Raw genomic sequence first — 24,449 nt, forward strand, 5'->3', positions numbered from 1 at the left:
CCTACCCTCTGCTTCAACTCAACATTTCTAACTAAAATCACCTCTCTTCCTGATTATCTCCAAAATCATTTGCTTTCCCAAATTCCCTTTTCCCCCTTATCAACACTATTTTCCTAACCCTTTTTACTTCTCTTATATTCAGTAAGCAAGCCCACTTCTCAATTTCCATCCACAGTAATTTTTCTCAATGCCCATCCTCTGTTCCTGAATAAATGCTACAGCCTCCTGGTCAGTTTCTTGACCTTTAATCCAATCTGCTGTTAAGCACATCTGTTACCTTCTCTACCAACCCAAAGTCTGTATCCTTTAATGGATCTCCTCTACAATCTTCTCCCATTTTTAGGGCTTCACTGCTTGTATCACATGCCAATTTATAGATGGCTTTGGGAATATACTATACTTTTCCTTTTTTTTTTAAGGAGGCTCCAAGCCCAGTGTGGCGCCCAACTAAGGGCTTGAGCCTGAGATCTAGGCCTAAGTTGAGATCAAGAGTTGGATGCTTAACCAACCGAGCTACCTAGGTGCCCCTATACCATAGTTACTAATCTTCTAATTCCTGGATTGACTGAATTCCTTTCTATCACCCCACAAGACTGTATCTTCTACTTCCTTAGAATCCTAACAAGCTTCACAGTTTAAGCCAGAAAGATCTGTGACTTCTATTTCTTAAACACATCTTTTTCAAGAAAACTCAATGTACTAGACAATACCCTATGTCCATTTCTGTATAATAAAAGGCTCATAACTGGGTCATTTCAGAGTTAATTTTTATTTAGTAACAAAAGTTGGAATAAACTCAGATGATAAATTTCCCAACTCTTAGCCTTCAAATAGCAATGAATTCTAAAATACACAAGAACCCTACATATAGAATCAGGAAGGATATAGTGCCATACTGTCCCAGAAATACCATCTGCAAAGATAGTACACTAAGTAGGACAAAGGTCTGAGATAAAGGTCAGTGCTACCTCTGTCTATGCTCTAATCTTCATTAAAAGCAATGCCATGAACAGAACTCTGAAAAGTTTTCCCAAACATTCAAGAAAAGCTGAATAAGATCATCCTCAATACACAATGCAACACTTTAAAACATGAATTATAAATTCAATCTTGGTTACTTACCTTCTCCAGGCTGTTGAACAGTTCATATTATAATACCACTCCCCCCCCAATCATCTCATTTCCACAGATGATAAAAAAATTATCATGCAGAAAAAAAATCTCAAGTTTCTCACACACACATATACACACAGAACACACCAAAGGCTAGAGTTTTCTTTTCTTTCAGTTTATTGTGTACACATACACTTCACAGGTGTTGTTTTTTTTTTTTAAAAAAGTCTGTACACTTCACCAGACAGTACAAACTAGCTACAATCTGCTAGCTACACATTAGGACATTAACACAGCCCATGATTTTTGCCCTACAACAGGCAACTGTGCTACTCCAACTCTCTGAGAGAGTTTCCCCAGCTCATGTCACACGGCCCAGGTGCCTCCTCTTCTGTAACTTCCACTTCTGGAACTGGGCCGACAAGCCCAAGCTCTATCTTGTTTACTTCTACTTCAGGTTCAGCTCAATGAGGATACTCTGAAGCTTCACTTTTTCATCTTCATATCTGCTTCAATGGCACAGCGGCGCCCCCTGGTGCCCCCATCCTAGATGACAGGCAGACAAAGAAAGGGAGCGTGAGTGAGTTGATTAGGAGGTTAAGAGAAAAGTTGCAACAATGCTGGGGATGTGGTTTCTTGGGGAAGAAGGAAGAGAATCAGCAGAAAAATCCAGGAATGAGAGGTACAGATCTATCTTCCCACAGAGTGGGCTAAAAAAAATCCTGGCAGTAGTTTGTGAGAGGAAACGCAGGACAGAGTATTTTGCTCCTGCCCACCACAGAGGTAACTGGGGTTCACCTGGGGTCCCAAAGAATGACTATTAGTCATCCCACCCAGGTCCCAAACCGTGTTCAAAGGAACAGGTAGAGTAAAAGAAAGGTGGGAGGGTCAGAAAGGGCAGTGGGTAGTGAGATTCTTGGCTAACATACCTGTCCAGCTGTTGGTCCCTATAAGAAAGGCCTTTCCTGCAGACTGACCCTGGCACTAGTTCCCTAGCACCTCCTGACAGGTGTTTTCCATGAGATCAGGACAATCAGAAGGCTTCTTTCCATCTGCTGCTCTCTCCCTGCAGCCCAGCTCCTTCCTCTTGTGCAATATTTTGCTGTCTTCAATAGATAAAAGTTCCTATTAACCAGCTTTGCAACAGCCAGCCAATTGCTTGGGGATCCAGAGTCACTGTTGCAGGCCAATAAGAAAGAAGGGAGATTACAGTGTTCCGTCCGTGGTACAGGCTGATGCCTGTAGGCAAGATGAATTAGTGAACACTTTTGCTGGGCTAGGCCATTTTTACATTTCTAACATGCAAGGACTCTAAAATTTTCAGAGCTCATGAACATAAGTTGCCTTTGAGGCGACATTAAAAATAAAAATACCACCTTGCATTTGTTTAACACTTTAATTTTTTTTTCAAGCCAGTTCCATACCTTGATCTCATTTTGTCCTCACAACATCCCTGTGAGGTAGGCTGGACAGGTACCTCATTATATTAGCTCCATCAAACAGATGAGAAAAACAAGGTTCCAAGAGATAATCCGGTGAGTTTTAGATCATGTGGTTTTCGAGCTGATGCTCTTCCATTACATCATGCCTCAGTACCCCATAATGAACACAGAGTCAGAGGGTCGTTCAATTCACAGAGGACAACAGTAAGTCTTTAGGGCTAGCTTTACTAAGTTTATCTCAAATTCTACCAGCCACTACTGTATGCGGTACTCATTGTTACTAAGATCCTTATCTTAAATTTTACTGAGTATTTGTGTATCAGGCAACTTAACATTAGGAGAAGAGAAAAAAATTACATGCTGGGTATTTGCTGGTATGAGGAACACTTATAAAAAGCCAGCTAGCAGCTGCTGCTCTGAGCAATCTTATTTGTAGAAAAGAATTGGCAAAAGGTGGAGTCAAAACTGAGGAGCAGGTGCATCCCAGATCCTTACCAAGAATACCTCATTTCAGTCCAGTGAACTCATAAATAGTCCCTACCCAGCCCACACACACACACATGCAGAAAGACAGGAATGCAGAAAATGAGAGATTCTTATTCAACGACCTGAATAAAGAGAAGTTCAAGACATTGCCACAGTCTGCATGTTGAATTTCCCTCTGCCACCCACCCCCAGCAGGAGCTGAGAATCTTTGTGGCAACACCACCCCTTGCAGCCATTCAATACTTACAAAGAGAGAGAGAAGGAAGGCAGGAGAGCCCATGGGGACACTGTCCTGTTAGAGGACAAACAAACACTGATCAGGTTCCACAGAAACTCTCAGCCGCAAGCACCCCAAACCTCAGGACAGAGACACAAGCACCACACACACAAAGACAAAATTTAAAAACTCAAGAACAAGAGGAAAGAGATCCAAAAGCAGTCGGCCATTATGCTTTCTGGAACAGGAACTGATGGTCCCCAACTGCTGCAAAAGTCATTTTCCCCACCTTGCAAGCACTCACTCAGAGAAATTAATAATGCACTCATTCAGCTCACAATTCCTCATGTGACTGACTGGGCCTTTCAGTCACACCAAGTGTCTTCAACGCTTGGACGAGTACATCCAAAGAATTATATGTCTGTATACCACTGGAATATAGAAGCCCAGCAGTTACCAAGTACCAAGTAGTAACCTAAGGCTCCTTGGATGCTTCAGACTTCTAGCTCTGGAACACTGGTATACAGGCTTTTTCTTGGTCTCCTCACCTTCTCTGATGAATCCTGTTTGCGGGTAGAATCTCTCCCTCGAAGACTTTTAGCACTGATCCCAGATTCAGATGTCTGCATAATCAACTGTGTGGCAAGGAATTGCTATAGGGAAAAGAAAGACAGTCGGCCCTTGAGACCTGATCCAGTAGGAAAGAATTAAGACAACTGTAGCTTTGGAAATAGAACTTCATTTAATATCTGTCTGCAAACAACATCCAAATACTTCTTGACTGATTGAAAGTTTAGCATATTAGGTTTTATTCTAGTTGTGCATGCTAAAGGATTTAAATGCCAAATATCTCTAACTTTTTGGCTGTAATACAGAATAAATATCTCTTAAGAATGAGAAAGAAAAAAACCTAGATGAACCAAAGGCCATTAGGTAATTTAATTTAGCAGACTATGCAGATATAGACAACATCCCTTGAAGTTCAATATCCCAAAGGGTGCCTGCTAATGCAACTATAGGACAGAGATAGATTATCTGTGATAAAAAGGAAGAAGAAAGCATTTGTTGACAGTCAATTATGTATATACTTAATGTAATTTTAAAATACGCATTCACCATTTCATAAAAAATTTACTTCCCCCAAGTATTTAAAAACTTCCAGAAACTGAAGTATTTGCCCAAGAAAGGCAGAATATTCTCATAATTTTACCAAACCAACATGAGAAAACCAACACAAATCCATCAAGAACAAAATTTTATGTTCCTGTGTCCCTGAAGACTATTCCAATTAAAAGCCACCAGCACCCTTTCCTGACGTCAGTATGAATCCTTCCCCTGAGTATTTTATTTATTTATTTGACAGAGAGAGAGTTAGTGAGAGCAGGAACACAAAGAGGGGGAGTGGGAGAGGGAGAAGCAGGCTTCCTACAGAGCAGGGAGCGTGATGCGGAGTTCGATCCCAGGACCCTGGGATCATGACCTGAGCCGAAGGCAGACGCTTAACAGCTGAGCCACCCAGGCGCCCCCCCACCCCCACGCCACGAGTATTTTCATTTCATCCTTGCTAAAACATTAAAGATCCTCAAAGTACCTGAATCTGCTCTAAGACATCTCGCTGCATTTCTACTGCCATATGATAGACATCATGGTCCGAGCTGTTATACATTACAGCATTCTGGAACATCAGCATAATATCACGCTGAAATTCAGCTGTGCTGCGGATCAATCCATTTTCAATGTTTTTCTTAATAGTTGACAAATCCATAGGCCTAAAAACAAAACAACAGCAACAGGTAAATGGAGGGGAAGAGGACTCAACTGGATCCAAATATATTATTACCATACATATCTTCTCATACATACCCTTAGTCTTAGCTGCCTGGACTGAAATGCCAACCCCTCACCCCACAACATGCACTTAATCCAAAAACCAAAGTCAACCTTTATAATAAGTATCAGCTAAGAAAGGTAATAAAGAGGGTTAATTCTTTTAGACTATCTTTTGTGATCCAGCCACTGAAATGATCAACTTACCACTTGGTCACCTTTACTCACATCAAAAACACTTGCTTTAAATATACCATCTAAAGTAAAAATCCACTAAGACTGAACAACTTACAATTTAGGCAAGTCAGCATGCTGAAAGGATAATGGCTTACCTCTGTACAATGCTATGGTAGCCAGGTGCTATATCATCTGTAACAGGCTGCAGGAAGACATTGGCATATCTGTCCAAAAAGAGTAAGGTGCAATTACTGACTTATCCTTCAGAAGCAGAGGTTGAGGGCATCTGATTTAAGTAGCTGAAGGTTGTAAAAGTCAAAGCCCCCAATCCCACATAAACACATCCAGACTTTTTCCTAGTCACTAACACTGAGGAGGAGGAGGAGAAAATGTTCCTACTGATAGGTAAAACTCACCTATGATTAGCTGCAGCTCTCCATACAAGCATGATAGCTTTCTTCCAGATTTTCTGTGCCTGAATAGCTTCCTGATCTTCACTACAGACAGAGCTGAAATAAAAGAAACAAAGGGGTCCCACTAGGCATAAGTCCAAAAAAAAAAAAAAAAAAAAAAAAATCCTAATCATTTTTTGTCAACTATTAGTTCCAGGCCAAGAAAGGGAAGATGAAAAAGTAAGACTGAAGGAAAAGATATTCTCCTACTTCTCATCTTCACTATCTTGACCTCCAAGAAGAATCTCAGATACTCACAACTGTGAAGATGCAGGACTGCTGGGGATGGAGTCTGCCAGTGTATGGGACTGCAGCGTAGCATTGTGAATGCTAAAGCCATCATCACTCTCGCTCACAGGGGGTTCATTATCCATTTCCGACAAATAGCCTTCTCCTTGATCTTCTTCCTTAGCCTCCTCTAGGCTGGCCGCTTCACTGACTCCATCTTCCTCCTCATCCTCACCTGGGGCGTCCTTAGACACAGTGTGCTCCAGTCAACAAATGCAAGCAAAGCTCTCCAGCAAAGCATCATTAAACACGATCTTTTGGGTTAGATCAGTTCTAGAAAATGGCCTCACACTGCGTCCTGACTCAGCCCTCTATCACTTATACTACCATCTAATGTACACTCACTGTTTAAGTAATATAGAACCTGGACAAAGAATAAGACCCAGGATCTTTTTAAAAGGAAGAAAAAAAAAAAGCTACTTACTTATGACTAAGCTAAGAGGCGTTCCTTCTTTCCCCTTGCTCTTGAGAGGAACTCTGACCCTGGATACAAAGTTATCAAAAATAGTTTTTATTTTGCGTCTCCTCTGATGGAGCAAGCTCACATCGCATTACTTTAAATGTTTGTTACTACTACTTTAGTAATTCTAAAAAAGAAAATTCTGGGTAATTTTCCTTGGATAGTGTAACTAATAATCTGATTTCTTATATGTTCTCCCTGACTCTGGCATCCCTATTTACTCCAAATCACTCTGGAGATCTCAAAGCTTCGCTGTGCATTATGTGCATAAGAAAGCTCTGTGTGATGTTCACAAACTCCTTCAGATGGGAAGCACATGTGGCCACAGTACTGCCAGTATGCCTAACTGTCCACTGCAACTTTTCCCCATGCAACTCCTCACCAGTCTCATCTCAGAAAATAAGATGCACGTTTACTGTAACTCATTAAAAAGGTAGTGCTATTGGGAAATCTAGTCACACAGCAAGAGGAATAAAGAAAAGTCTGAAATACCTTTATCTGGCTTCCAAAAATAGTCCCTGATTCTTCTTTCAATGAGTCTGCAGAGGAGAGAAAGACTACCTGAAGATTTTTCCACCTTAGCCTTCCCCTTCCTATGGACAATAATCCCCTGCAGCTCTCCTTTCCATGCTGACCTATTCTACCTCCTCTACTTGCCCACAACCCACAATCCCTCAGAAGCCAAAGCAAAGGATTTCAAGTTAGTTACAGAGTACAGATTTCCTGGCCTTATTATTTACCTGACATTTCAAACTTGTGCTGAGTCTCTGCCTCTAAAGGATCTTCGATGGGATTGGAGCCATGGGATGGAGACAACATGCTCTCAGGAGATGCCTGAAGACCAAAAAGAATAAACACCCTAAGTACCGATACATCACTTCAGCTGACAGTTTATTTTTCAATGACGAGACTACAGAAGAAATTAGTCCTGCCCACGTAACAGGAATCTAAAGGTCACCTTTCAAGGAACAGGATAAGCTTATATAGCAATGATCATACCTGTGGGCTTTGGACACATCAACCATGTGAGAATGCAGAAATGCAAGAGGAAAACCAAAGGCCTAAACAGTCACTTCTTACCTAAGGTATAACCCTTCATCCTCCCAACCCCTGATTTTAAATACCTCTGTCTTCACAGTTGTAAGTGGAGTCTCATCGCCTTTCCCACTGGAAACATCTGCTTCTGCAATCTCTCCAGTGGCAATACTTCTAGGTTCCTCGTCTAAGTCCTGACTCCTGAGTTCTGGTGGCTCCATACTTGTGGCTGGACCAACTCCAGCTACTATTTCAGGACCTGAGATGCCTTGTTCTGGTTCTGCAGGTTCCATTTTAATCTCAACACTGGGCTCCCTGATGTCTACCAGTTCATGGATTCCTTTGTTTTCTGTTTCCTCAAAGTCCAGCCTTTCCTGCTTGACTGTCATCTCTGGTGCAGGGTGAGATACTGGCTTGTCTCGCTCCTGCTGGATAGGGTGCTCCCAGGGGCCAGGCAGGGACTGGGGATCATCATTCTCTTCACAGAATGACAGCGCCGCTTCTACTGCTGCCACATCCAGCACTTCAGGATGATCATCCACCTGTCCCATAATACACACACTGTTGAAGTCACAGAAATAAGCCCAAGTCCCTCAATTCTGTTAGCACCAAATGAGATGGCCTCAATCTGTAGCTTCTCTCTCCATTTTCTCCATACAGTAGAAGCAACCAATGGACAGACTCCTGTCCTGAGCAAACCAGAAACACAGGGATGGCTGGGGAGATGACCAATGTGAGCACCAAAGGGCTTTGGGACTAAAGAGATGCAGATGGACAGAAGCAGAACTGCTGTTTACATAATTCTTACTACAAGAAGCAAGGAGAAGCTGAGGAGAGGCCTATGGAGGACTCATGAGAGATTCTTTTGGGTTTTGCTGAATAGTTACCTTGTCCTCAATGATGGCAATGATGTCTCCAACAGTCTCAAAGTCCAGCTCTTCACCTGTGTAGGACACAGCAATATCCATCTTCTCAGCCAGATCTAAATCTTCCTTCCCATCTATACTGGGAGCCTTTGATCCCCCAGGGGCCTCTGCTACCCCTGATCGGAAACACTCTTCTTTGATAGAATTGATGATCATAGAGATTTCACTGCTATCCATGGAAACAGTCACAGTATGTGGGTCCCCCACAGCTTCCATTGGAACACAAGTGTCAGGCTGACTCACTGAATAACAGGAAGAGAAAAGCATTTCAGAACCTCATTTGATACCAAGTGACCACCTGGACATCAACCAAGGCTATAGACAGGTGTCAAGTACCCACACACTTAAGCTTAGAAAAAGTTATCTTAGATCTACATCTTCGTATGTTTTCTTCTCCCCAATTTTATCTAGAAAGTAGGGTGAGAACACATTCTCACGCCCACTCATATTTGTATACTTAACCCTTTTCCCCCAACACATAAATGCCCACCCACATCTTCTCAAATTCTTGTTTTTCTAAGGACAAAGACGGTACATGTCCGTGGAGAACGGAACAGAAGCATCTGAATTGGAGTTGATTCTCTTGGGTCAGCTTCCTCTGACTGAAGCTCAAAATGAAATTTTGGACCTAGTGGCTGCTCAGGGCGTGGGTCAGGGACGCACCTGGAGCTACACTCTCAGGAGTGGAGACAGCTGGAGCAGAGGACGGTGCTGGCAGCGCAGGCATCATGACAATGGTAGCCTGGGACACAGACTCTACAGGGGGTGGCACAAGTTTAACTGGAGGTTCACTGGCAACAGTAGTGAAGGAAGCAAGAGGAGTGGTGAACTGTGTAGGACCAGCTTCTAAAAGCCGGGAAAGAGTGGGAGCACCTAACAAAGAGGTACACAAAATGAGGTAAGAGGAAAGCACGTGAACAAGAAGCAATAGCCACTTTAAGACTCAACCAAGAAAATTTTTAGTCTCAAAGAATGAAAGAAACTCCTCTGTCGAATAAGCTCATTATCTATATCCTTACTTTTGCCAACCTTACTAATAAAGATCTTCTTCCAGGTTAGGAATGACCCAAAGCACTAGAACACACAATGTGTGTGAAAAATTGGTGGTAGTTTTAACCCCAGAAGAAAATTTAAGAGTAACAACAAAATCATGAAAAACTGGTATGAACAGATGTCACTTCTGCAGTTAAGCATGCTATAAACCACCCAAACTCAACACCATTCAAATATCCATATCTAAGGTTTAATATTTTGTAAAGCTTTTTTTTATTACTTTACTTTTTCTATCTCACTTAATTCTCGTAACATCCTTGTGAAGTACACACTACAATTAATAAAAGAGGAAACTGAGGTTCACGAGTTAAATCATCTATTCAAGGCCACAAAATCAGTATGTGGCAGGCTTGACACCTAAATCCAGTTTTCTGGCTTCAAATCTCAATCCCCTGTACTATAACCTCAGGTATCCCTAGCACTTTCCATAATTTTGCAAGCCCCAGGGAAGCAGCTTCACTACTAACCTCACTCTTCTCATCAGTATCTATGCTGTGGTCATCCAGAGCTATCAGTACTTTGAAGATAAGAATGGATTTACAATCTGGGGCACTATGTGGTTTAACAGGTAAAGTAGCACCAAAAAAAGTTGGGCTTCACATTTACGATTGACAGGTGCTTACTACTGAAGGCTAGAAACCAAAGACAGTCAACACTAAGATCAACTGTGAAGTCTGTGAAGTCAAGTAGGTAACGGGAAAGTGTTGACTTACCTGAGGCAGCAGGGGAGGCCGCAACAGTGTTGGGTGTTTGCTGCATTTCCCCACCATGTATCATGGGAAGAACCCCGCCTACCTCCAGGAGGACACCTGTACTGTTCAAGTGGCCAGAAGCCACAGCCATTTCACTCTCATTGACCTACCAGGGAAGAATAGAGGTGAAGGCTACACTCAAGCTTTCCTTTACTACCACTTCCCAAAAAAAGCTCTAGCAGTTGACCAAACTTCATGAAGTTAATATCCAAAGAGAATAATTTCAGACCCAAGGGAAGCTCTAATTTTTAAAACTTATTTGACAAGAGTTCTCCGGAGAAGAGAACTGAAATAATTGTGGTTTCAGATAACTCAGGACCCAAGGATACTATCAACTTACTGGTTTTTTGTTTCTGTTTTTGTTTTTTAAATTAACATTTAATTAGGAGCTCTCTTTCTCTTTTGAACTTTTTTTTTTTTTTCCATGTCATATTTTAGGTCCCAGGCACTCCCTTCCAAAGTACTAAATCACCACAGCTCTCAAACACCCACAGAAGTCTCCATACCAGTCTGGGGCTAGTAGGCAGGAGGCTGCCCTTCTTCAAGAGCTCTGACAGCAGAGGGGAGGGGGGTGGAGTTGCTTTCTGTCCAAGCATCTTTTTCTGGGGTGAATCATCTGTTACTGGGGTCATGGGGGCTTCTAAGGGTGCAGAGCCTGGAGGAAGGGTGTCAGGAATCCCAGGAAACGAGGTGACTGGGGTACTCGGCAAAGTCCCAGGGGTTACCTAAGAGACAACAGAGAACCTTTATCTGACTTCTCAAACTCTGGAAGGTTCCCTACTAATCCGGATGGGTTAGTGTGTCTATTACTTTATTAGTCCTGAGTGAAATTGCCCAGAAACCCTCTACCCCTCCTGCTCTCAGCCACTCCTTTCTTCTCCAGTTTTTTCTCTTCCACCCACTAAAACCCAGAATGACCCAAACATTCCACCCAACCTGCTTTGTACAATCTGCTTAACCACTACCAATATTCTATTTACAAGAAAACTATCGCTTCCTCCCGAAGTTTACTTACAAACAATTCCGTAATGTAATATTTTACCTATCTCCCAAAAGGTCAAAAGGCTCAATGTTTTTAGGTCCATCCTTATCTTAGAGCACAGAACATGGTAAATTAAGTCTTTAGCATTCATACCAAGAGAGGAAAATGCCTCTAAGCCAAAAGTGGTTTCCTCATCACTCAGCTCTCTGCTGGCTTATTGCCCCTTTGCTGATCAATTCCTGCAGTAAAAATATACTCACTCCAGAGGTGGCCTCTTCCATAGTGGTTGCAGTCAAGTCTCCAAGTGGATAATCACCTCCTGGGGAGGCAGAATCTATAGGAGAGCGGACCATCACGGTGGGTAATCTCCGAGGGGGTGTTTTTACTGCTTGACGAGCTAGAACATAAAAGACAACAACTACTAAGTCTTCAAGACTAAATAAATGGAAGTAGACACTACTCTGTTATAATAAAGGACAAATGGGGATGCTGCATAATTAAAGCAGCATTATGAGTTTGGATTAGAAATCTTTAACACTTCTGGGAGACAGGTAACTTATAAGCAAACTCACTGAACTATCTCAAAGGTCCTTGAAGTAGGAAAGTGGTTTAAACATTCCTCAAATCCTCTTCAACAGTTATTAAGTTTCTGCTTTTAACAAGAGGAAAAGACCTCACTGGCTCAGAGCATGTATTCCTAGACTTACAAATGCTTAAGTTCTTATCCAATGAGTGGGCTATTTTTAATCTTCTTACAGGGCTTTGAATTCTAAAAACTTAATGATGTTCAACATCTATATTATAAAGCCTTTGTGTCCTAAAAGGACCCAAAGTCTAGTGAGAACTGAGCAGAACTCATTTTCCAAGAGCTTCTTCCTTGGATAGAAAGTGATGTTTTTATTCTGGTAAAAGAGAAGAGGACATAGAAAAGTGCACAAGTAAATCGGCATCAGTGGATTCTATCTTACAAGGTAGTCTTCAACTGTTACTAGCATGCAGTACTGTATAGTTAATTGTTAAACAGTCAAAAGATTCGGTTTACCCTGATATGCAGCATCCGTAGCCTTCCTCTTTACTTCAGCCTCCTCTTCCTCCAATTTCTTTTTCCTAAAGAGGGAAGTAAGAGTATGATCCTAGCCAGCTCTAGTTCCTCTGTAGGTCACAGTGCCCTTACAAGGAAATTTTTTGCCAGGCTAGCACAAGGAAAAGCCTAAAAAAGAATCTTTACCAGCAAAAGAGGAAATATTTAAAAAAAAAAAAAATTATTTATTTGACACAGAGAGGGACAGCGAGAGCAGGAACACAAGGCAGGGGAAGTGGAGAGAGGGAGAAGCAGGCCTCCCGCCGAGCAGGGAACCCAATGCTGGGCTCGATCCCAGGACCCCAGGATCATGACCTGAGCCGAAGGCAGACGCTTAACGACTGAGCCACCCAGGTGCCCCTAAAATTTTTTTTTAAGATTTTACTTTTAGGTAATCTCTACACCCAATGTGGGACTCAAACCCACAACCCCAAGATCAAGAGTCGCATGCTCTACTGACTGGCTAGCCGGGCACCCCCAAAACGGGAAAATATTTAGTGTACTGCCTAACTACCAGTTCTTCATAGGCAAACTGAAGCACCTTTCAAGTTAAAACTAAGTTATGTCTTCACATTGAAATATTCTATCACATTACCTTCTACAAGTCACTCCCCCCTCCCTGCTACTAGGCCACTCTGCAGCTTTTCCCTTCCAGAATCATTCAAGTCTAAAGGGATGGCAGATGGAGGAGATAAGCCAGATTACTTGAGGTGAAAAGGGGGTAAAACGAGGGAGAGGTGTACAAAAGGAAGAACAATATAACCCACATCACAATGTCATTGCAAAGCTCATCCAGTCTGCTGTCCATGTGCCCAGCTTGAATTAGTTCTGCATCTCTTTTCAGCCGTCTAGAAAGAGAAATAAGTTACCTGGGTTTTTTAGTCTACTATTTAAAAAATTTTGACCAGTATAGTAAGTCAGCCCCTTTGGTCTCTCCTAACCACCTGGTATTCTCTCTGATAAGTACCTATATTTTTCTTGGGTTTCCTTTATCACTTTCTTTAGTTCCTCAACTCGTTCAGCAGTCAATTTCCGAACAATGACATCTTCAACGGTTTCGACCACTTCTCCCTTTTCACCCCGTTTCCGTCTGTAGAAAATTTAAAAACAAAAACATACATTTGAATAAAAGAACATGTTCCCACTCTCAACTGCTTTCTTTGAGCCTCTCCACCATTTAACCATAGATAACTTCTGCTCTATTGTTAATCACCCAGTAATATTAATAAATATAAACCAGACCTCCTCAGTGCACACTTTCCACTAAAGAGATGTGGCTTGAATGACTGGCTTTGTACTCACTTTGGGGTCTCAGTGGTCTCTAGAAGCTCTGAGTACTGGGAAGCACAATGCTATGGAAAAAAAGTAAAAATATGATGAGCAAGCCTGGAAAGGAACACCTTTCAAAGTTTTACCATATCAGACTAAGGCTTAGAAAGGAAAACTATATGTAAGGTATGAGTGCTTTCTAGGAGGGCAAATTACTCTGCAGTCATATCAGTTAAAAATACTTAATACCAGGGGGCGCCTGGGTGGCTCTGTTGGTTAAGCACCTGCCTTCAGCTGAGGTTATGACGCCAGGATCCTGGGATCGAGTCCCGCATTAGGCTCCCTGCCAAGCAGAGAGTCTGCTTCTCCCTCCAGCCACCCCTGCTTGTGATCTCTCTCTCTCATGCTCTCTCTCAAATAAATAAAATCTTAAAAAAAACAAACTCAATACCAGGACACAGAAAAGGAGTCTTCTGACCTAGAATTCGTATATTTGGGGAAAAACAACCCAATAGCCAATATTTACAGTTAATATCTACTGAGTAATCACCATATGCAAGGCAATGTGCTAAATGCTTTATGGGTATTACCTCGACTAAAACTTTACAACAATCCTGAAGCAACTTTTATCTCTACTTTACAAATGAGAAAACTGAGAATCATGGTTCAAAGATTCTAAATGAAGTCATATTCCAGATCTTCTAACTCCCAGGCTTAGACTCTTATATGTTATGTTACACAGATAAGAAAAGTTTACAACATGAACATACATGGATGAATTGGCAAACAGTGGGAAAAATGAAAAGGTATTCTCAACTATGCTTCCTATTCACGGTATAAAAGCCTTGTGATTAAAGGGCAGGGCCTGGAAGGAAACCCACTTCACATCTCTAAGATTGCTCTAAAACACCACTTGCGGGGCTCCTGGGTGGCTCAGTCGTTGAGCGTCTGCCTTCAGCTCAGGTCACGATTCCAAGGTCCAGGGATCAAGCCCCGCAGCGGGCTCCCTGCTCTGTGTTGAGTCGGCTTCTCCTTCTCCTTCTCCCTCTCCCTCTGTAGCTCCCCCTTCTTGTGCACTCTCACTCACTCTCAAATAAATAAAAATCTTAAAAAAAAAAAAAAAAAAAGATAAAACAGCACTTGCTTGGGAACTTACTTTTTGAGAGAACCAGTCTGGAGGGCGGCCAGGTTCTGCAAACGGCTTGATAGCTCTGCTAACTGATACCCTACACAAAATGAGAAAAGACTATTACACACTAAATAGGAGGGGAAAAAGGGTGGTGGGGGGAAGTATGCTAAGAGTTCAAGGTTTGGAGACAAAATTTAGAATGATAAACTGCCACCAGGAAGTGTTCTGAAACATGTGACTATGGAAAATGACACAACCACTTAAAGGGGGGACACCTGGGTGCCTCATTTGGCTAAGCATCTGCCTTTGGCTCAGGTCATGATCCCAGGGTCCTGGGATTGAGTCCCGCATTGAGCTCCTTGCTTAGTGGGGAGCCTACTTCTCCCCCTACCGCTCCCCTACTTGTGCTCTGACAAATAAAAGAATTTCATTTAGAGGGAAAGAATCATTGCGAAAAAGTTTTCCTAGGTGATATATTTCCTGGGTGAAGTGAAGGTATTAGAACCTAGTACATTATCATTACTGTTCATTTGGGCAAGCATTTTTATGTTGATTTTGGTTCTTTTAGAAGAGATACATCTTTTGAAAAGCAATTTGTAATGTATTCCAAACTAAAGTTATCTTTTGATCCACAAATACAACTCCTAGGAATGTATTAATAAAAAATAATCTAACAAAGAAGCAAGTATCAAGAAGAAAGCACCACGTAGACTTGATCAGACTGACGAACCGTTAGGTTTTTCCTAAATGCCTGCAAGGGATGTTTAACTTACGGCATTTCACCTCTACAAAATACTAAATAGACCATAAAAATAATTATAAAATATATGTGGTGAAATGGAAAATATATACCACATAATATTAACTGAAAAAAAAAAGACACAACTTTCTATGATGCAATCATGCAACCTATTAATTAAAAGCTATAGACAAAAAAAAAAAAAAAAAACCAGGCAAAAATAAAAACAGGACTAGAATGGGATCAAGGAAGAGTGTGTGACTTTAATTGTGTCTATGTTTATTTCTTGAAAAAGATCCAAAGAAGAGCACCTGGGTGGCTTAGTCAGTTGAAGGTCCAACTCTTCATTTCGTCTCAGGTCATGGTCTGAGGGATCTGAGATTGAGCCCTCTGCTGAGCTCGGAGCCTGCTTGAGAGTCTTTCTCCCTCTGATCCTCTCCCTGCTCATATACGCTCACTCGCTCTCTCTCTCAAATAAATAAAATTTTTAAGTCTTGAAAAAGATCCAAAGAAAACATGACGAAATATTAAGATCTGTTAAATCCAGGCTGGGTACATGGATACTCTATATTATTCTCCACACTTCTCTATGTGGTTGAAAAACTATGTAACTTTATTTTTTAATATTTTTGAAAGACTTTATTTACTTATTTGAGAGAGAGAAAGAAAAAGCATGAGTTCGGGGAAGGAGCAGAGGGAGGGAGAGGGAGAAGCAGGCTCCTCGCTGAGCAGGGAGCCTGATGCGGGGCTTGATCCCAGGACTCTGAAACCATGACCCAAATCGAAGGCAGACGCTTAACCAACAAAGTCACCCAGGTGCCCTGAAAAACTAGGTAACTTTAAAAAGAAAAAAGTTCTTAAAATTTGTGATGAAATAATGGTATCACACAGCTCTTTTCAAGTTCAACAGTTATATGGATAGCTATCAGCAAAAAATAAAGTTTGATCCATAATTTATACCTTAGGCCAAGAAAAGCCCCAAATGTATCAACAATTTAAATATTAAAAAAAGGGGCGCCTGGGTGGCTCAGTTGGTTAAGCGACTGCCTTTGGCTCAGGTCATGATCCCAGGATCCTGGGATCGAGCCCTGCATCGGGCTCCCTGCTCGGCGGGAAGCCTGCTTCTCCCTCTCCCATTCCCCCTACTTGTGTTCCCTCTCTCGCTGTCTCTCTCTGTCAATTAAATAAATAAAATCTTTTAAAAAAATAAATAAAATAAATTTTTTAAAAATTTAACCATGAAAGTACTAGAAGAAATCATAGAATTAAAGATTTTATTTATTTATTTGACAGAGAGAGACACAGTGAGAGAGGGAACACAAGCACGGGGAGTGGGAGAGAAGCAGGCTTCCCGCCGAGCAGGGAGCCCGATGCGGGGCTCGATCCCAGGACCCCGGGATCATGACCTGAGCCGAAGGCAGATGCTTAACGACTGAGCCACCCAGGAGCCCCTAGAATTATTTTATAATCTCAGACAAGGGTAAAACTTTCTAAATAGGTCACAAAATCTAGGAACTGTTAAAAAAAATTAATAAATAAACTACATTTTAAAAGTCTTCATGTAGGGGCGCCAGGGTGGCTCAGTCAGTTAAGCATCTGCCTTTGGCTCAGGTCATGATCCCAGGATTCTGGGATCAAGCCCCGCATCGGGCTCCCTGCTCAGCGGGGAGCCTGCTTCTCCCTCTCCCTCTGTTGCTCCCCCTGCTTGAGTCAAATAAATAAAATCTTAAAAATAACTAAATAAAGTCTTAATATATAAGGAGCCCTCCCCCAATTAAAGAGAAAGACTAATAAACAGAAAAATGAGAAAAAGCAGTTTACAAAAAAAGAAATACAGGGCGCCTGGGTGGCTCAGTTGGTTAAGCAACTGCCTTCAGCTCAGGTCATGATCCTGGAGTCCCGGGATCGAGTTCCGCATCGGGCTCCCTGCTCGGCAGGGAGTCTGCTTCTCCCTCTGACCCTTCCCCCTCATGTGCTCGCTCTCTCATTCTCTCTCTCAAATAAATAAATAAAATCTTAAAAAAAAAAAGAAATACAAGTGGCTCTTTAACACACGAAGATATTCAACCTCACTCAGCATAAGATAAATGTAAATGAAAAACATGAGAACTATTTCTCACCTTTTATAATACTGTCAAACATCAAAAATACCTTACAACCAGGACATAAAAGAAGAGGCATTCTGATATATTACCGATGGGAGTATAAAGTGAAACAATTTGAGTAGGGCAATTTGAAATATTTATTAAACTCTAGGAACACATACATTCTTTGACCCAGTAATTCTGCTTTCAGTTAATATATAACTATGCAAGGTTATATCTGTATTAGCAAATGTCCAACAATAGAGTACCAGTTTATTTATTTATTTATTTTAAACATTTTATTTATTTATTTGACAGAGAGAGAGCACAAGCAGGGGGAGTGGGAGAGGGACAAGCAGGCTCCCCCACCCCCTCCAGCAGGGAGCCCGACGCAGGGCTCAATCTGGGGATCCTGCGATCATGACCCGAGCCAAAGGGAGATGCTTAACCAACTGAGCCACCCAGGCACCCGTAGAGTACCAGTTTAAAAAAAAAAAAAACAGAGTACCAGGGATGCCTGGGTGACTCAGTCCATTAAGTGTCTGCCTTTGGCTCAGATCGTCATCTCACGGTCCTGGGATCAAGTCCCGAATTGGGCTCCTTGCTCAACAGGGAGCCTGCCTCTTCCTGTCTGAAGCTCCCCCCTGCTTGTGCACATGTGCCCTCTCGCTCTGACAAATAAATAAAATCTAAAAAAAAAAGTACCAATTAAATAAATTATGGTGTATCTGTATCAATACCATGCAGCCGCTTAAAAAAAAAGGAGTGAAAGCTTCATATATACTAAGTTAAAGTAAAAAAGAGAAGCAGTGGCAAAATGAAGAATGATACATATAGTATAAAACCATTTATGTTTAAAAAGTAGGGGGATAAAGAAAACCTGTATTTGTTCATGTATATAAAATTAATGCTAGAGGGACACCTAGGTGGCTCACTCGGTTAAATGTCTGCCTTTGGCTCAGGTCATGACCCCAGGGTCCTGGGATCAAGTCCCACATCGGGCCCCCTGCTCCAGCAGAGAGCCTGCTTCTTCCTCTGCCTGCCCCTGCCCCCTGCTTGTGCTCTGTCCCCCTCTCTAATAAATAAATAAATTTTTAAAAATAAAAACATAAGAAAATTAATGCTAGAGGGGCACCTGGGTGGCTCAGTTGGTTAAGCGACTGCCTTCGGCTCAGGTCATGATCCTGGAGTCCCTGGATCGAGTCCCGCATCGGGCTCCCTGCTCAGCATGGAGTCTGCTTCTCCCTCTGACCCTCCCCCTCTCATGCTCTCTCTCTCTCTCATTCTCTCTCTCAAATAAATAAATAAAATCTTTAAAAAAAAAAAAAAAGAAAATTAATGCTAGAGAAACACAAGAAATGAAACTCTAAGAAAATGCTAACACTGGGAGATGAGGTATAGTGATGGAAGACACTGTGTACCATTTTGAATTTTGAATCTGATGACTTAGTACCTCCTCAGAAAAGAAATACAATTTAAAATTTCAAAGTTTTGGGACACCTGGGTGGCTCAGTCAGTTAAGCGTCCAACTCTTGATTTCGGCTCAGGTCATGATCTCAGGGTTGTGAGACTGAGCCCTGTGTGGGGCTCCACGCTCAGCCTGGAGTCTGCATGTCCCTCTCCCTCTTCCTCTGCCCCTCCCTCTCTAAATAAATATTTTTTAAAAATTAAATAAAATGCCATTTTTACTTAAAAGTGTTCTTATACTATTTTTAATATGATATTTATCAAATTAGTGTGATTCATTTTGTCTTGGGGTTTACCATTTAATTTGATTCAAGAACAGCTATTATCTAGGATATCCAGATTTCACCTTTAAAAAGTTATTTGAGGAGTGCCTCGGTGGCTCAGTTGGTTAAGCAGCTGGCTTCAGCTGGAGTCGTGATCCCGGAGTCCTGGGATGGAGGCCCATATCAGGCTCCCTCTCACCCAACCCTGCTCGTTCTCTGTCTCTCTCTCAAATGAATAAATAAAATCTTTTTTTTTAAATTTATTTGACAGAGAAAGAGATAGGGAGAGCAGGAACACAAGGAGGGGGAGTGGGAGAGGGAGAAGCAGGCTTCCCGCCGAGCAGGGAGCTCGATGTGGGGCTCGATCCCAGGACTCTGGGATCATGACATGAGCCGACAGCAGACACTTAACAAATGAGCCACCCAGGAGCCCCAATAAATAAAATCTTTGAAAAAAGTCATTTAAAAAATATATAAGGCTGCAGAAATGCTAAGTGTGACCAATAATGGTGCCTCAGAAAACTCTTATGAACAATTAAAGTAGTAGAGATGTGCCACATAGACACAAATTTGAATATTAATTATAAGGCTTAGGACAATTAAAAGATGTCCTTAGGGGTGCCTGACTGGCTCAATCGATAGAGCATACAACTCTTCATCTCAGAGTTGGGAGTTCAAGCCCCACCCTGGGTGTAGATATTACTTAAAAATTAAAAAAAAAAAAAGGTGTCCTTAGATCCTGAGGAAAAATAGACAAACGTTAAAAATAAAAATGGGTGCCTGGGTGGTGCAGTCAGGTAAGTGTCTGACTCTTGGTTTCAGCTCAGGTTGTGATCTCGGACCTGGTGAGATGGAGCCCCATGGGGGCTCCACTCAACACACAGTAGAAGGCTTAAGGCTCTCTCTGTCCCCCCCGCCCCTCCCTTTCCCAGTAGGCGCTTTCTTTCTCTCTAAAATAAATCTTATCAATCAGAGAAAAACAATTATCATTTGATCTCACTCATGTGGAATTTAAGAAACAAACAGAGGATCATAGGGGAAGAAAGGAAAAAATAAAACAAGACAAAATCAGAGAGGGAGACAAATCATAAGAGACTCTTATCACAGGAAACAAACTGAGGTTACTAGAGGGGAGGGGAGGAGGGATGGGATTACTGGGTGATGGACATTAAGGAGGGCTCCTGATGTAATGAGCACTGAGATTATATAAGATTATATAAGACTGGGCGCCTGGGTGGCTCAGTTGGTTAAGCAACTGCCTTAGGTTCAGGTCATGATCCTGGAGTCCCGGGATCGAGTCCCACATCGGGCTCCCTGCTCAGCAGGGAGTCTGCTTCTCCCTCTGACCCTCCTCCCTCTCATGCTCTCTGTCTCTCACTCTCTCACAAATGAATAAAATCTTAAAAAAAAAAAAAAAAAAAAGGGGCGCCTGGGTGGCTCAGTCATTAATCGTCTGCCTTCGGCTCAGGTCATGATCCCAGGGTCCTGGGATCGAGCCCCGCATCAGGCTCCCTGCTCCGCGGGAAGCCTGCTTCTTCCTCTCCCACTCCCCCTACTTGTGTTCCTGCTCTTGCTATCTCTCTCTCTGTCAAATAAATAAATAAAACCTTTAAAAAAAAAGATTAAAAAAAAAAAGATTATATAAGACTGATGAATCAGTGACCTCTAGCTCTGAAACCAATAACACATTATATGCTAATTAACTGAATTTAAATAAAAATTTTAAAAAACAAAAGGAGAAAAAAAATAAATCTAAATAAATAAATGGGTATGCACTAGAAGTAAAAAAAGACTAGAAACCACAGTTCTACTTTACGGTCCTTAAAAAGAAATACTGAGTGGGCGCCTGGGTGGCTCAGTTGGTTAAGTGACTGCCTTCGGCTCAGGTCATGATCCTGGAGTCCCTGGATCGAGTCCCGCATCGGGCTCCCTGCTCAGCAGGGAGCCTGCTTCTGCCTCTGACCCTCCCCCCTCTCATGTGCTCTCTCTCATTCTCTCTGTCTCAAATAAATAAATAAATAAAAGCTTTAAAAAAAAAAAAGAAATACTGAGTGCTAAGACGATATCAATAGGGAAGGAACAATGTTTTTAACAAATACTGGAAACTGGGACATATCTATGTGCAAAAGAGACCCCTGCCTTACAACATACACAAAAATTAAGTCAAAATGGAATGCCTGGCTGGCTCCGTCGGCAGAGCATACAACCCTAGATCTCAGGGTCGTGAGTTCTAGCCCCCAAGTTGGGAGTCAACCTACTTTAAAAAAAAAAAACAAAAACCTAACTCAAAATGGATCATAGACCTAAAACTATAAAGCTTTGAAAAGAAAACACAAAAGTAAATGGTTTCTGAGCCATGACACCAAAAGCATAAGCGACACAAGAAAAAAATAAACTGGACATATCAAAATTGAAAACTTTTGTGTTGTAAATGGTATTAATCAAGAAAGTAAAAAGACAATACATAAAACAGAAATATTTGCAAATTATCTGACAAACAATTTGTGTCCAGAATATACAAAGAATGTTAAAACTCAGTAATAGTAATAATATAAAGAATCCAGAGGATCGGGGCACCTGGGTGGCTCAGCTGGTTAAGCATTTACCTTTCACTCAGGTCATGATCCCGGGGTCTTGGGATCGCTGCTCTGCAGGGAGTCGGCTTCTCCTTCTGCCTCTCCCTCTGCCTCTTCCCTTTCCCCCCTACTCATGCTCTCTCCCTCTGTTTGTCTCTCAAATAAATAAATACTTAAAAAAAAAAAAAAAAAAAGAATCCAAAGGATCAGAGCAGACATTTTTCTAAAGAGACACAAATGACCAATAAGCACATGAAAAGATGCTCAACATTAGTCATCAGGGATATGGAAATCAAAACCACAATGAGATACCATCTCATACCCACTAGCAAGACACACAGTAAGAGCTGTCAGGCAAACAAAAGAAAGTGGGGCCTTCATTCATTGCCTGTAGGAATGTAAAAAATATGAGGCCATTTTGAAAAATAGTTCAGTGGGAGGCGCCTGGATGGCTCAGTTGATTGAGCCTCTCTGGATTTTGGCTCAGGTCTGATCTCAAGAGTCCTGGAATCAAGCCCTGAGTCAAGCTCCATGCTCAGGGGGAAGTTTGCTTAAGGATTCTCTCCATCCCCCTGCTTGCGTGCTAACACTCTCTCTAAAATAAATAAATAAATCTTAAAAAAAAATTTTTTTAAAGTCCAGCTGTTCCTCAAATTACAGGGTTCCATTTATACAAAACATCCAGAATAGGCAATCTACAGATAAAGAAAGTAGACTGAGTGTCTCTGCCTGAGGGTGGGGGTGGATGATACGGAGGTGGAGAGACTGTAAAGTGACAGCTAAGGAAGGGATAAGAAACTTCTTTTAGGAGTAATGAAAATGTTCTAAAATTAGACTGTGGGGGCGTGTGGGTGGCTCAGTTGGTTAAGCCTCTGCCTTCAGCTCAGGTCATGATCCCAGGGTCTTGGGATCCAGCCCCGAGTCAGGCTCCCTGCTCAGTAGGGAACGTGCTTCTCTCTCTCCCTCTGCCTGCCTTTCTGACTACTTGTGCTCTCTGTCAAATAAATAAAATTTAAAAATAAATAAAATTAGACTGATAATGATTACACAACTCTGTGAATATACTAAATTATGTGTATATACTAGGTTAATTTTATGTTATTTGAATTAAATCTCAATAATGCTGTTAAAAAAGAAATACTCCGTAAACGCTAGTATGATTATAGGAATCCACCAGTGTAATCAAAAAATGCCCAACAGTTTCTAAGACCCAAGAATGCAGCTATCTTAGATACCTTACCAATTTTGATCTCCACTCCTCATGACCGAAGACGCTAAACAGAGCTTCTCTCGGATGGACCATGGCTCTGTAGGGCCAGTACTCAGAAGCTTGTGTTCTAAAAGGAGAAAAGTCTTAGAGAACCACCACTGAGGCACTAGTTCTAAGGCCCAAAGGGAGGACTAAAAGCCTAATACAAAACATCCCACCTTGTGGAACACAGTGAGTTACTATCACGGAATCTTGATTTTCATCTCTCTACTAAAATATCATCACGGTTCATTCCCCGCAAAATTGCACTGAGTATCTGGCAAAACATTTTACTTCTTCAAATGACATGGCTACTTTGTTTTATTTTAAAAAGGCAGGGGAGAATGTCAGAGTAAGATAAGGCAGTTCTCACGACAGGCCCACTTTTAAGACGAAAAAAAAAAAAAGACTACTTGATTCCAATTTGAACGCGAGGGTTATTTCCCAGGATTCCGAGCAGCCACTCCCCTCCCCCACCCCGCGCCTACTGCCCTGCCTCCTTCTTAGCATAAACTGTTTACTTTTCTCAGTACTTCTACCCCCATGTAGCTGTCGGACATAATAAGACCTTTTCAATGTACGAAACAGGAAAATGGCTGAGATGCACAAAACGCAATTTCCCTAGCGGCCGAAAAAGCTAAGAGTTAAACTACCCCATTTCTCTGGGAGCTGGACCACGGGCCTCACAAACGCTGGCCAGAAAACGAACGGCTCTTTGAAAGCAGGTTGCTCCCTATGGCTCACAGCATCTCTTCGTCTGCACACCCAAGTCTCCTGAGCCCCTTTATCTCGCACCCCACAGAGTTCCCAAACACATAAGGATTCGCTGAGCTGCTTCTCTCAAATCTCCGCAGCCTCCCTGAGACACAACACCCTACACTTCTTCTGGGCCTCTAATCGTTAGTCTTCACGATACGGTCGAGCGCAGGTTCCTCAAGACCCTGGGCTCTTGGGCAATCATTGCTCCTAATCCCCATGCGTGTGACAGAAATCTGGTACCTAGCCTCTGGTCTAAAAGGCCTTCCACGCAAAAACAGTGGACATACTTACTACCCGTTCCTGCCGCCATCTTGGCCCTGAAGTCTCCAACCCCCTCAGGGAAGACAGTCTAGCGCGGCCCACGCCCCGGGAACTCTGGGAAATAGAGTCCGGGAGTTTGTTCGCGATGCCTCCTGGGAAACGTAGTCCCAACGCCCAGATGAGCAAGCCCTAAACCAGGCTTCTTGAGCGCTTCTGGGAAGGAATGTGCTAACGAGGATGGCGCTGAAGCCTCAGAATTTCCTTTAGGTTTCCTAGAAAAGAAGTTCCTAAGGTCCAAGGAAAAGTGTTAAGCGCGAAGAATTGTAGGCGGCCCGAATCCAAATTCTGTCAGTTGGTAACCC

General features: G+C 42.1%; 1 protein-coding gene across 7 annotated transcripts; it reads right to left on the reverse strand.

The window, feature by feature from the left end:
- Positions 1-1,313: 1,313 nt before the first annotated feature.
- On the reverse strand, positions 1,314-24,202 carry BRD8 (bromodomain containing 8). Of its 7 annotated transcripts, none has more exons than XR_004680883.1 (22): positions 24,118-24,202; positions 23,059-23,155; positions 14,717-14,786; positions 13,594-13,643; positions 13,259-13,381; positions 13,059-13,139; positions 12,253-12,317; positions 11,471-11,607; positions 10,735-10,953; positions 10,190-10,334; positions 9,087-9,296; positions 8,385-8,665; positions 7,587-8,039; positions 7,203-7,296; positions 6,955-7,001; positions 5,973-6,187; positions 5,679-5,771; positions 5,418-5,486; positions 4,850-5,027; positions 3,807-3,911; positions 2,043-3,333; positions 1,314-1,659 (listed from the first exon to the last, which is right to left on the reverse strand). XR_004680883.1 is itself a non-coding variant. In XM_035014212.1 (22 exons), the coding sequence occupies exons 1-22, from the start codon at positions 24,134-24,136 to the stop codon at positions 1,600-1,602; spliced, it is 2,856 nt and encodes a 951-aa protein (XP_034870103.1). In that variant the 3' UTR covers positions 1,314-1,599. The 7 variants fall into 7 exon arrangements, 6 of the variants coding, with proteins under 6 accessions (XP_034870103.1, XP_034870105.1, XP_034870109.1 ...); XM_035014212.1 differs by having other exon boundaries at positions 3,289-3,333; positions 24,118-24,136; XM_035014214.1 differs by lacking the exon at positions 2,043-3,333.
- Between the last annotated feature and the right edge of the window lie 247 nt (positions 24,203-24,449).

Source organism: Mirounga leonina, unplaced genomic scaffold (assembly GCF_011800145.1).
Source record: "Mirounga leonina isolate KUSES-001 unplaced genomic scaffold, KU_Mleo_1.0 Mir_168, whole genome shotgun sequence".
NCBI lineage: Eukaryota > Metazoa > Chordata > Mammalia > Carnivora > Phocidae > Mirounga > Mirounga leonina.